This window comes from Populus trichocarpa, chromosome 3, assembly GCF_000002775.5.
Source record: "Populus trichocarpa isolate Nisqually-1 chromosome 3, P.trichocarpa_v4.1, whole genome shotgun sequence".
In the NCBI taxonomy this organism is placed as follows: domain Eukaryota; kingdom Viridiplantae; phylum Streptophyta; class Magnoliopsida; order Malpighiales; family Salicaceae; genus Populus; species Populus trichocarpa.
Window position 1 is genome coordinate 1,754,193 of NC_037287.2, and position 12,929 is coordinate 1,767,121.

The following is a 12,929-nucleotide window of genomic DNA, read 5'->3' on the forward strand; positions in this document are numbered from 1 at the left end:
TAAAAAAATAAAATTGACAAAAATAATTCTGAAAAAACACAAAAAACAAAAAAAGAAGATAATTTTAGGAAAAAAACAAAAAAGCAAAAATAAAAATAAAAAAAATAAAGAAAAAAACATGTGGGGAAAACTAAAACTAAATTCTCAACCATCTAAATATTAAAATAAATAAATTCAACAAAGATAATTTAAAAAAAAACATGTGGAGAAATATTGTACCAAAAGAAAAACCATGTGGGGAAAATATTGTAGTAATCTACAATATTTTTTTATAAAAAAACTACAAAGCTAAATTCTCAACCAGCTCAATATGAAAAAAAAACCGAAAATGACTATTTTGAAAAAAAAATCATAAAAAAAAAATCATACAGGGAAACATTGTAGCAATTCACAATGTTTTTTTTAAATGACAGTGTTAAATTCTTAACCAGTTTAATATTAAAAAAAATCAGTAAAAATAATTTAAAAAAAATATAATTTTTTTTTAAAAATAAAAAAAAAAAACATGTAAAAAAAAAAAACATATTAGTATAATGAAAACAAAAGGCGTGTGGAATAATGAAAGCAAAAGGCGTTGGAAAGCTAAGTACTTTCCCACGCCTTTTATAGTATTGTTAATTTTTGCTGGAAGCCCACATTCATAGGAAAAAAAACAGGGGGAAAAACAAAAATCAAAAACAAAAATATCCCGCCCTGCCGCAGCGCCCTGTACTTTTGAAGAGCGCGCTCGCTCTCACTCTCTCTCGTTCACTCTGGAACTCACCGTCACCTCCGATTACCCAATACTCCTCGATCATTCCTTCCTTCTCGCTTCTCTCTTTCAATGATCCAAAGTAAGATCTTTTTTCTCATACACTCGCCTATGCTACTGCTGTTAGGTTTTTCATTTTCGAGAAACGCCGTGTTTTAGCATTTCGAACCACAAAAAAATGATGCTATACTATCCGCTGTGTAATTTATTTCGAAAGAGAAAACAAATTGTTTGAAATTCGAAGTACAAAAAAAAGAAAATCAAATTTTTTGCACCTGACAATTTTCCATTTCGAAATAATTTTTTTATTCTCTATAATGCTAGGGTTTCAGAGCTGAGAGACAATTACCAGATAGATCGGAGTGATGGCGATCGAAAAACATGTGAAGAAAAAGTAATTTGCTGTTTTCTACGTTCTTTTTTCTTATAATTTATCTCGATTCACATTTCTTTGATGTTATTTATTTATTTTTATTTTTTTACATATATTTATGTGGCAGAGTAAATAATTTAAGCGAAGGTCGGAAATGTGAAGATGAGAAGCAACCTAAAGTGAATTGGTTGCAACATGCCAATGCACTTGATAATATTTCCTCTAGAAGGAAATTTTTGAGTGCGAATTTCCTTTACTCGCTTGAATCGCAAAAACCAATGTCCATGAGGTATAATATTGCTTTACACATTTGTTCCGTGTTTTTCTTTATAATGTTGATATCATATTCGCATATGATTAATGAATTATGTAGATCTCCGATTTCTTTGTTTAAAATCGTAATCCCTTCTTCACTGTGCCTTGGCGTTCGTTTCTGTTGTTTTGAATTTGAATATTATCACGGAGCTGTAGAATTTAAAACTTGTTATTGTATAATTTTTTAAGCAGCGTATCCTTTGATTAACTGTCACTGGCGGAAGGGTATTGGCGAATTTGTTGTGCTAAGCTATTCATCTGTGTAGCTAATTTTTTATTTGTGTCATTTAGGTTAAGCTTCTGTGATGTCCAGAATCCTCAAAGACTGCAGAGTTCACAAGTTGAAAAGGTAAAAATGTGCATTGTGAGTTTTTTTTTTGGCTGGTGTGTCGGTGTTTACTGTTCATGCTATTACAATTGGCACTGTCCCATTTAAATCTCCTCATGGTTGCTCCAACCCTGACTGGTCTATTTTGGGAGCACTTTGCAATGCAGTCCTGTCAACTGGCATGAAAAATTGATCTCTGCTTTTTGAGAAGTGAGGACCTGCCTTGTAAGCTACATGCATCGAGTGAACACAAACTCTAACCTCATGTTTTACTTAAAAGTTTACGTAGCAAACATTTAATATCTTAACTGGTATGAGCAGTTCAGGGAAAATCTCAGTTTGCATTAGTTTTTGTGTGGAAAATCATTTTGCAGGCTTGGCATGCTCTGTCCACTCTTCAGATTTCTTCCAGGAACTACATTAGACCTGGTCAAACTGGTCCAGTAAAGAATGTCAGTGAAGACTTGTCGGGCAATGTAGGGCAAAGACCTACCTTCCAAAGCTCAAGTAATATTAGCAAATATTCTGAAGGTGTGTATGCACAGAAAAACTTGAGTGGAAAGAACAGTGAAGCTGCAAAGCATATGGGCAATGTTATCCCAGCAGACAATGCTAGCCATGTGCAATCTGGAAACAATCAAGGGTGGCCAAGTGATATTAAAGCATCATCAGGGGTCAACACCAACCAGTCTAATGTTTTAGCTGGTTCGTTCGTCAATCACACTGTGCAAACTTGTCAAACAAAAGAGTTTGTGGAAACTTCAGCTGATTACATTGATGATGATGACCTGATCGAGGTAATTGATACTCGGTGTCTCTTAGCTCTGCTAACCAAATTGAAACTTGTCCAGCATGAAGAGTAACCGTGAATCAAGTTAGGTTGCTAGGCTGAAATTCTCTATCCTAGAACTCTCAGTTTTAGAATGAGTAAACAAAGACTACTCGACATAGTACCATGACAATGAGTTCTCATCAAAATGCATTAACAATTGCATCAAGTTCAGCTACTTTAAATTCATAATTTCACCTCACAGATACCATAATGAAGAGAGCTAAGTTATTGAATTTTTGAATATTGTTTTGCTGATCACTTTTGTCGAAAATGATTGAGCTTTTATACTAAATCAGGCTAATTCTTTGGTTCTATTTGCTTTGTGTAAATTAGACCGCGAACGAGTTCCACAGTTTTATCCATCTGAATTTTGTTGTCATATTTTATATACTGATGAGTGTTAATCTCTCTGCATTAATCTATCTCACATGTTAGCTTGGTGGCAGAGTATAGATGTGGACCAAATTGTTATGGAGCACTACCAAGCTACTTGCACACCACAACCAGCAATTTCTAAGTTTCCGCCCATAACTCCAACTGCAGATCAAAATAGTTTTATAAGGCCAGAGGAGATTTCTGTGCCACCTGAGTTGTGTTCAAACTGCAGTCATGGATTCAAGGTTTGGGCATTATATATGCACTGTTCATTTGCGCTGTTCTATTCTGTTCTCATCTTGATCTGCCTGACTCCTAAATCATTACAGCTAGGACTTTGCCCAGAGGCTGCCAAACATTTACAAGAAATGAAGGATATGCTGATTGCAGTATCAAATGATCTGCTTGACAATGCTGCTGAACTGAGTCAAGCGCAGATAGATAAGCTTCGCCAAGATAGGTTGCGCTTCTTCTCCCTTTTCTTCTCCCATGATATCATACTACCTTTTGATGCATGGGTTTTTTTGGTTCAATGGAGCCACAAAAGGTGAACCAAAGTTCACAGGAAAAATAGAATAAGAGTATGGCAGAGGAATTCTGGGAATACATGGAAGGAAATATAGTATGATAGACATGACAAATATGCTCCATTGTCTTTTTGCATTTTGTAAAACACTCTCAGCTCCTTTTCTTGGGAGATAAGCTTGAATGATTGTTAGATTTGCTCTCTTATGCATGTCTATTTGTGTTTTCATAAACAGGTTACAGCTCAATAAGCAAATTCAGCAACTTGAAAAATATCTTCGTGATGAGGAAAGACAGAAGTCACACTTTTCTGCATCCACATTGGTTCGAAATTTGCAGTATGAAACACCTCAATCTGCTGCATGCAAAATAGATCCCATGAGATTTGATGCCCAGGTTCATCTACGAAATGACCTGAATGAATATGAAAAGTGGAATGCACCCTCAGTTTCATTCTCTTCCATTGATAGCTTTGGTGTTTCTTCTGTTCCTTTAGAGAGAGAACCTTACATTCCAAGCTTTGTTGAAGTTAATTATATCGAAGGCTCAAATGATCCAAAGTGGAGCAGCACAAATTTCCCATGGACAAAAAAGCTGGAGGTGCTCTTTTGCTCTAGAGTTTTACCCATTTCTTAGAATTTATCAATCACTAGTTTCATTACATACTATATTACTGCTTGCTTGGTTTGCTGCTAGGCCAATAACAAAAAAGTGTTTGGAAACCACTCGTTTCGCCCCAATCAAAGAGAGGTCATCAATGCTACAATGAGTGGGTATGATGTCTTTGTTTTAATGCCAACTGGAGGTGGAAAAAGTCTGACATATCAGGTAATCATATAGCTCTAATAAAGTCCAATTCTGCTAGACACAGCTTTAGTTTCATTTAATTTCCATTATTTTGCTGTTTCCATTTGTGGCAGTCTGCTTAACTTCCAGAGTCATATCTCTGACAATATTTTGCAGTTGAATTGATGCTAGGATACCAGCTTGGATAAATTTTCTTTATCTTTGAATTTTTGTTGATACTGGGAAATTAAACTTTTCTTGGTTCACAGTTTTAACAATGGGACTCCCTCTTTTTTTTTTTTTTTAAATGATTCACTCAGCTTCCTGCTCTAGTTTGTCCTGGAATAACCTTAGTAATTTCTCCACTCGTGTCGCTGATCCAAGATCAAATAATGCACCTTTTGCAGGTATGCTTGCTATCTTACTAATTTAGTCAAGCATTTATTTTCTTTTGGTTACTGCAAACTGCTCATTTAGTGGCATGCATTTTTCTTACCTATTGGTTTGCGCTATAGGCAAATATTCCTGCTGCTTACCTGAGTGCCAACATGGAGTGGACTGAACAACAGGAGATCCTAAGGGAACTTTGTTCTGATTATTGTAAATACAGGTTGTTATATGTCACGCCAGAGAAAGTTGCTAAGTGAGTGTCATCTACATTACCAGTATTCTAGCAAAAATTATCAATTGATATTGCCTTCTAATTATAAATTTGAAGCTTAGGGCATCTTAAGAATTGGTTTCATGTTTTCTGGTATGCAAAATAGTTTCTCTGGTGGAACTTATGGGATGGTGGCATGGTGCTGTCGACCTTGTGTACCGCTAATCCAATTTGTTGCAGTATGTTTTGTAATGGTGGAAAAAATTTGTTGGGAAAGGTTTAAAATTTAGTAGGCTATCAGCTCATTTTTTTTTTTGGAATTCAGTGTACTTGTTAATTCTGCATGCAATTGAGTATAATATTTGTGACATGTTTCCTGTCGTTTAAAGTCTGCCCTCAACTCGTGGTTTGTATCCCTACTCAACAGTTGGATTACGTTCTTCAAACTAATCTTGAAAGCCTCTGTGCATTTCCTTTTTCCTTGTTCGAGGGATTCCCTTATTAGTCAATCTTTAAACTCTCACATCTCCTGACTATGCTTTGCTTGCCCTCTAAGCATAGGCTTAACTGTTTTAACATCCTGGATGATGATAGATAACATAAATTATTGCTTTGAGCAAAAAAATTATTTTCAATTGCATGGTCAATGAAAGAAAGGTAAGATTGGTAATATGCTTTCATCTATTCATTGGGAAAGATTGATAATCAGATTGGTCAAAATGGGTGATCTATTAACTCGTATTATAATGTGATCCTGGAGAGCTGATATTTTTATGCAGTTCTAAATACTTTGAAACCTACCTGTTCTGATTGCAGAAGTGATGTTCTTTTGCGGAACTTGGAGAGCTTAAATGGTCGTGGATTGCTTGCTAGGATTGTTATTGATGAAGCACACTGTGTGAGTCAGTGGGGGCATGATTTTAGACCGGATTACAAGGTTGTGGCCTTTAAATCATATTCCAATTTGTATTTCGACTCACAGCGCTTCTGTCTTATGCTATAATCTATTTTGTAAAATATCCAGGAACTTGGTATCTTGAAGAAGAAATTTGAGAAAACTCCAGTGTTAGCTTTGACTGCTACTGCAACAGCCAGTGTAAAAGAAGATGTTGTGCAAGCTCTTGGTCTTGTGGACTGCATTGTTTTCCGGCAAAGCTTTAATCGCCCCAACTTATGGTTAGTATTGAATTAAAATGAACTGCCACTGCATTTTATATCTTTACTCATAGTGAACATGACAGGTATTCTGTAATTCCCAAGACAAAAAAGTGCTTGGAAGACATCGACAAGTTCATCAAAGAAAATCATTTTGATGAATGTGGAATTATTTACTGTCTTTCAAGAATGGACTGCGAAAAAGTTGCTGAAAAACTGCAGGTTGGTTTTCCATTTAGTGTTTTTATTGTATTACAAAGATTTATCATTTGTAAATCAATTGGAAAACTCTTTATTTCTTAGTGAGCAGCTTGAAATATATTTTTGTGCTTGCATCGATATTGGTTTTGGTGGTTATTAAGGCTGGTTATACTTGTCCACAAGTACTTGACGAGTGTGCTTTTGTTGTCCTACAATTGCATTGCATCTTAATCAAAATGAATTTCAAACCAAGACTTTGTTGAACTGAGGAACATAGCAGTTATAGTCTTGTGTCAATAGCTGCATTCCAAAGTTTGGCTATCTAAGCTGTGATAATTGTGAACACTAAAAGAAGACTTGGTTGTTACCAAAATGTGCAAGACATTATACAATACAGCTCAACTCAATCAAAGTGAGCCTTAGACCCAAGCTAGTTGTGGCTGACTACATGGATCAGTACATTGCAGGTCATAGTTAATTTGGGGTCTTTATTATTGTACATAGAAGGCTGTAGTTAATCTTTGATCCTGCAATTACCAAATGTGAGCCTTTCACATTTTGGACCAACTGCTTGTATTTGGAAGAGCAAAATTTAGACCTTATATAAATGTGTTGATCTATGAAACAAGTATATATGTTAAAGGGAAATCAATGTTTGTAAAAGTTTAAATAATTGAAAGTCTGGTGAATGGTAATGCCATTTAAAATATGTTTTCAAGGTAATCAAAACAAATCATCATTAATTATCTAGGTACACAAATTAGTTTCTCATGCAACAAATTATAGACATTTACACCATGCATGTCCATGAATTATGTTGGAGTAGCCAAAATTTAGGATTAGCTACCATGATCACCTTCTTTTCTTTGTCTGAAATTTATTTATCTTCATCTGAAGTATGTTCTCTAAGTGCATTAGAGAAGCTTTTAAGTTACCCCATTGATCTTGTACTGTGTTGTTTCTTTAGGGTATTGTGGAATGTGATCAAACTGTAAAAGAAAATCTGATATTGATGTGAAGGTGAAATTGACATTCCATTCCCACCCTTTTAGTTTATGTTTGCTCAAGTTAATGCTTTGATGTACAGGAATGTGGGCATAAAACAGCATTTTACCATGGTAATATGGATGCTGCACAACGTTCCTTTGTTCAGAAGCAGTGGAGCAAAGATGAAATTAACATCATCTGTGCTACAGTGGCATTTGGAATGGGTATAATTTATTGTTCCTGATCACTGCCTTGATTAACCGAGAACACCATGCACTAACTGGTGTGTTTTTGCAGGCATCAACAAACCAGATGTCCGCTTTGTGATTCATCATTCTCTTCCAAAATCGATTGAAGGTTATCATCAGGTAATCATATCCTTACCTTTTAAAGGTGTTCACATTACAACTGTTGATTGTTCAGAATTGAGGTACAAGTATTTGGTTACTTGATGACCACAAGCTAGTAACGATATCACCAAATTTTCCAGGAGTGTGGTCGTGCTGGCAGAGACGGTCAACGCTCATCCTGTGTGTTGTATTACAGTTACAGCGACTATGTAAGCTAATGTCACAGAATTCATGTATCTTCTCATTTCTTGTGGACTTTTTTTTTTTCTTTTTGCCATGTTGTCATGATAAAGACGATTTATTGACCTTTCCTGTTCATTGTTATCTTTGATTCAATTATTTATCTATTTTCTCATCCTTTCTAGATACGAGTCAAGCACATGATTATACAAGGACAAGCAGAGCAAAGTCCCTGGACAGCTGGATGTGGTCGCAATAATATGAAAAGTTCAGATAGGATACTGGAAAAAAACACTGAAAATCTCCTGCGAATGGTAACTGTTATGAAACTTTTTGCTGTTGTATTGTGGCTGCTGTTAGTATATCCATCTGTTTTCTAGCTCATTACATTCTAAAATATGACTACTCCTGCTTCAGGTCAGTTATTCTGAAAATGATGTCGATTGCAGACGTCTCTTACAACTTCTGCATTTTGGAGAAAAGTTTGATGCTGGAAACTGTGGGAATACATGTGATAATTGCTCTAAGATCAAAACTCTAGTGGAGAGGGACGTCACTGAGAGTGCAAAGCAATTGGTTTGAAACCGTTTGTTTCTTTTGTTATTTTCATTGTGCCTACTTGAAAGTAGTTGCTATTATTTTATGCTGGCATAGTGCATTTCTCGCTTCCTTATTCTTTAAAATTTGTATTTTGTCTTTTCTAGGTTGAGCTGGTCAAGTTAACTGGGCAGCATTTTTCATCATCTCACATTTTAGAAGTCTACAGGGGTTCCTTAAGCCAATTTGTATGTCCTGAGAACAAAAAGAAATGCCCATCTTATTTAGATGTCATGTCCTTGCATAACTTCATGGTGTTGCTGTCTGAACCAGGTCAAGAGACACAGACATGAGAACTTGAGCCTTCATGGAGCTGGAAAACACCTAGCCAAGGGTGAAGCTTCCCGTATATTGCGTCATCTTGTTATTGAGGATTTTCTTGCAGAGGATGTTAAGAAAAGTGACTTTTACGGATCTGTATCGTCAGTGTTAAAGGTGCTTGTGGTTTTTCAAATTCTATAGTGCTTAACTCATTGTGATAGAGAGAGCGACTCTACCATTCTCATTGTTTAATTTCTCATGTTAAATGTTTTTTGATTTCTCATTTTAATTTCTTTCAGGTGAATGAATCCAAGGCACACAAACTATGCTCTGGCGGGCAAAGGATTGTTTTAAGGTGCAGCCTTTCAGCATGCTTCTTTTGAGTACATGTTTCATTAGACTTATGCCAGTGTTTTATTGCCAAATGCCAACTATAACTATATAACTTGATTATTCTCTGAAGAAGCATGTGGATATTGAGCATAAGAGAAAATAGAACCGACACCAGGTCTTAGTTCATTTGGGTTGGATTGTTTGGTCTAAACCATACCCTTTCATTGGGCAAAACCTATGCAAAACACATGTTTTTGCAAAGAAATTCAGATGAAGCTGTCAGAAATCTTGCCGAGTAAGTTTTGTGATGGTTGGTCCAGATGTTTAACTTTGGAGCGACTGGTTATAAAATTTACAATTTACATATGGCATTAGCGAGGGTGGCTTTGACTAAAATATGGAGACCGAGAGTTGGATGAAGCCAGCAAGCTTAGCCTTGTGCTTTGCTTAGCCTCACATATTATGATCCTCTGGACAAACCATCATCATTTAACCTTTCTGTTTTTCATAGCTGAAATGAACAGGTAGGATGCTGATTCTGGTATCTCATGCACCTTGTAGATTCCCTTCCTCTGTAAAAGCTTCAAAACAGGGCAAATCTGAGGCTACTCCAGCCAAAGGCTCACTCATGTCTGGGAAGTTAAGTCCTCCGCAAGCTGGTAGTCCTGCCCAACCTCAATCTGAAGTGGACTTGGTATGCTTATGTCTTGGGTTTTTGTTCTCTTCATTCATCATGATTGATGAGATCCCTGACCATCTATTAAACTTTTAACATGACAGAACCTGTCGGCAAAACTATTTTCTGCTCTGCGAATGCTTCGAACTGCTCTTCTGAAAGAAGCTGGAGATGGTGTTATGGCGTACCACATATTTGGGTGAGCTTTCAGGTTTTTCCTTTTCAATCTCTGTTCCTGTACAATATATATTGAAATCAATCATGCTGAATTTGGAGCCATCTATTGGAATATTTTTCCTGATACGCCCCCTTGTTTCCGTGTAGTAATGCCACGCTGCAGCACATGAGCAAAAGAATTCCCAGAACGAAGGAAGAACTCCTGGAGATCAATGGCATCGGAAAGTAAGTTTTGATTTTAGGCTGTGTGGTGATTATTTGGCAGGCATTCTTTCTGTTATTCAGGGCTGAAAGGACATTTTCCCAATATTCAGGGCCAAGGTCAGTAAGTATGGAGATCGAGTGCTTGAAACCATTGAATCTACCATTAGGGAATACAATAAGGGAGACAGAAATAGTAGCGGTAGCAATGAAAGTAGTGATTCAATAAAGAGGAGAAGAGATGCAAGTAAGGCTCTGAATGGGAACATGGAAGAAGAAGATGAATTCACCAAAAGCACTGGTCGGTCAAAGAAAAGGACAGTGACGAGGCAGAACAAAGGTTCCGAGGTTCATAATTCTATGGAGCCAGTTAGCTGCAACCAGTTCCTAGACGATGACCTGGATTTCAAAGATTCCTATCATGATCTGGAAGCTGATGCTTAGAAGTAAAGGATGAAGAGGATTTTTCTGGGAGAGTGCTGTCATCATGGTAAAATCCAGGCAAGAAGGTGCCAAATTCTAACCAAAATATGTGTCAAGAAAATTCCTTGCAAGAGGATGATCATTAGTCTTAACTCTTTAACTCTTTCAAGAGGATGATCATAAGCACTTCCAGATAGAAGTCAAGAGTGAGTTAGAAGGTTTCAGCAGTTGCGTTTGAAGCTTAAGATGGCCAATAACTGGGCTGGTGTTTCAAGATTCAGCCGTGTAAATTGTGAAACTAATTGTGATTGGATAGTAATTGTCCGTCTAATTAATGCACTGATTATTGTTTTAAAATAGAAAGTACAAATATAAATATAAATATAAAAGAACAAACATGTTTCGGGTTAATTAGCGAGATAATTACAAAATATAAAAAAAAAATGTGATTAAGGGATAAATATGTTTTTTATTTTCTTTCTAAACTATCTATCCATTCTAATATCAATAGGAGCCCTTTGGGAAAAATTAAGGGATAAAAACCCGCAGCCCGTGAAAAAGAAATCACATAGCCTCCTCCAAGTCGAAACGTCGTTGCACGCCCACAGTGCTGACGGTCTCGGTCGATAGTACAGACATGATCCCGTGTGGCAAATTTCTTCAAAACCCTTTTAATTTATTCTTTAGGCTACATTTATACACACCGACACCGAAGCATTTCAAATCAGTGGAACTCGAAATCCAAAAGCGATTACTCGATGCATGCTGCAGAGATCGAGCGTAATTCTACCATTATTATATTATAAAAAATATACTGTTGACCTTGAATTGAAAATGACTTAACAGGCATGGAAGCACTTGCCCTCCAACAATATCGTGCACCTTGTTGCTTATGCGAACAAAAACCTCGCAGAAATCTCAAGAAAATGCAGGATGTAGCTCTCCCTCTTTGTGGACCTTATTGATGAAACTTTCGGTGGACTTAGAGCACATGCCTGCAAGATCAAGAACCGAATTTTACCAAAGTGTTTGGTTTTCGCAAGTTAGAACGAACGAGGTGCTCGAGAGGCAATACGAGCGTACCGCCCGACTCACTTAGTCTTCGAAAAAGCGTAGTCATAAGCCTGCGTTTCTCTTGTTCTATCTACAAATAATCCATCAAGATTTAAAAAACGCCATGCGAAATCGATCAAATGAACAAGATTTTCGAAATCTCTCGCCCGATGTCTTTCTACCGTGAATACACTAGCTAGCTAGTTTTGATTTATTATAAATGAACAAGCTCACTGCAATAAACGATATCAATCCAGCAGATAGCTTAAACATAAACATTTCTCTCTTTTTTCACGACCCTTGAGAAAAAAATGCAGATCTTCAGCAAAGTGTTGACAGATACTGATGTTCGTTTTCGGTTCTCGTTCCCAACTCATTGCTTGCAGCATTTAGATTTTGCTGGAAATAATTCTGTTGATTTGCATGTTAAAGATAGCTGTGGTGAGCTTCGAGTTATTCGTTGCCGGAAGAGAAATGGAGGTTATGACAAGCCAGAGCTTTCTACGGGCTGGCTTAAATTTGTTGCTGATTATGGACTGAGAGTTGGTGACAAGGTTGTTGTTCATCGTGAGGATGACCATAACCTGGGGTCACAGTTCAGGATTGAAGCTAAGAGGAGTATCAAGCTGTTTGGTGAGGAGGATTGGGGTGAAGTGACAAGAGCTAACTAGCTATTATTTGCATGGAGCGTGGATGTTCGGCCATATCCAGATATATATAGAAGAATGAATTTCCTAAGTTTGGTGTTTTTTTGTGTGTAAATTTATGTATGTTCGAGTGTTTGAGTCTAATTAAATAAATATGTTGCTGTTCTTAGTTTCTTGAATATGTATTTAATTATATGTGATCAGACTCTGTTCTTAAGGTGTCATCGAGATATAATTAAGCCTATTATTGCTGCTTTGAAAAACGCGAAGAAGAAAGTTGGTTGCTATACAAAACTCCTGCTAAGGAACTAGAAGAAAGAAGCGATTTGCCATTGCTGCAGCAGCAGCAGCTAGAGAGATCTTAACTCTTTACATGTATCAAAAACAAGACCACCCAATATTCCAAGCCTGGTTCACATCCAAGATATTGAAGAGGTCAATAACATGATTAAAACATATGCTCAAGTGATGCAAATATTTTTAAAGAAAAAAAAAATTGAGACTTTGATCATTGATCTGACTAGATCCATTATAAAAACTACTTAAACATAAACTTGAAGCATAATAAATACATTAAAACTAAATAAAAGCTTGAAGGAAAACAGATTACCTGCAGTACACAAAAGTTTCAAAACAATCCATGAAGTAGTATGAATCATCGAAGGAAATATACCATGATGCTTAGAATTTAGTTTTCTTCATTTTGATTTATCAATAACATAACCTACACCAATTATAAAAAGTAAAACCTTATACTATTCAAAAACACAAATCTTTATGCATCTATAATCAATATATATTC

General features: G+C 36.4%; 2 protein-coding genes across 12 annotated transcripts in view; both read left to right on the forward strand.

Annotated features, from left to right (window-relative positions):
- Positions 1-644: 644 nt before the first annotated feature.
- LOC7480758 (ATP-dependent DNA helicase Q-like 4A) lies at positions 645-10,825 on the forward strand. 2 transcript variants are annotated; one of them, XM_002303113.4, is made up of 26 exons: positions 645-833; positions 1,076-1,145; positions 1,252-1,413; positions 1,731-1,788; positions 2,142-2,564; positions 3,046-3,219; positions 3,304-3,434; positions 3,736-4,099; positions 4,196-4,327; positions 4,606-4,692; positions 4,801-4,928; positions 5,703-5,823; positions 5,911-6,062; positions 6,128-6,263; positions 7,330-7,453; positions 7,527-7,597; positions 7,720-7,788; positions 7,945-8,073; positions 8,177-8,335; positions 8,464-8,544; positions 8,630-8,791; positions 8,917-8,972; positions 9,512-9,644; positions 9,731-9,825; positions 9,951-10,028; positions 10,118-10,825. In XM_002303113.4, exons 2-26 carry the CDS (start codon positions 1,117-1,119, stop codon positions 10,446-10,448), a joined length of 3,585 nt encoding a protein of 1,194 aa, XP_002303149.3. In that variant the 5' UTR covers positions 645-833; positions 1,076-1,116; the 3' UTR covers positions 10,449-10,825. The 2 variants fall into 2 exon arrangements, with proteins under 2 accessions (XP_002303149.3, XP_024452695.1); XM_024596927.2 differs by lacking the exons at positions 645-833; positions 1,076-1,145; positions 1,252-1,413; positions 1,731-1,788 and having other exon boundaries at positions 2,419-2,564; positions 3,035-3,219.
- A 916-nt stretch (positions 10,826-11,741) lies between these two features.
- Positions 11,742-12,929, forward strand: part of LOC112326845 (uncharacterized) — a 57,036-nt gene continuing 55,848 nt past the window's right edge. For 7 of the 10 annotated variants that reach the window (XM_052451446.1, XM_052451440.1, XM_052451444.1 and 4 more), the window contains exon 1: positions 11,742-11,960. In XM_052451446.1, the coding sequence (XP_052307406.1) occupies positions 11,792-11,960 (169 nt within the window). In that variant the 5' untranslated portion in view covers positions 11,742-11,791. Of the gene's footprint in view, positions 12,035-12,929 lie in introns of all 10 variants that reach the window. The other 3 variants (XM_052451449.1, XM_052451447.1, XM_052451448.1) reach the window with 1 other exon arrangement.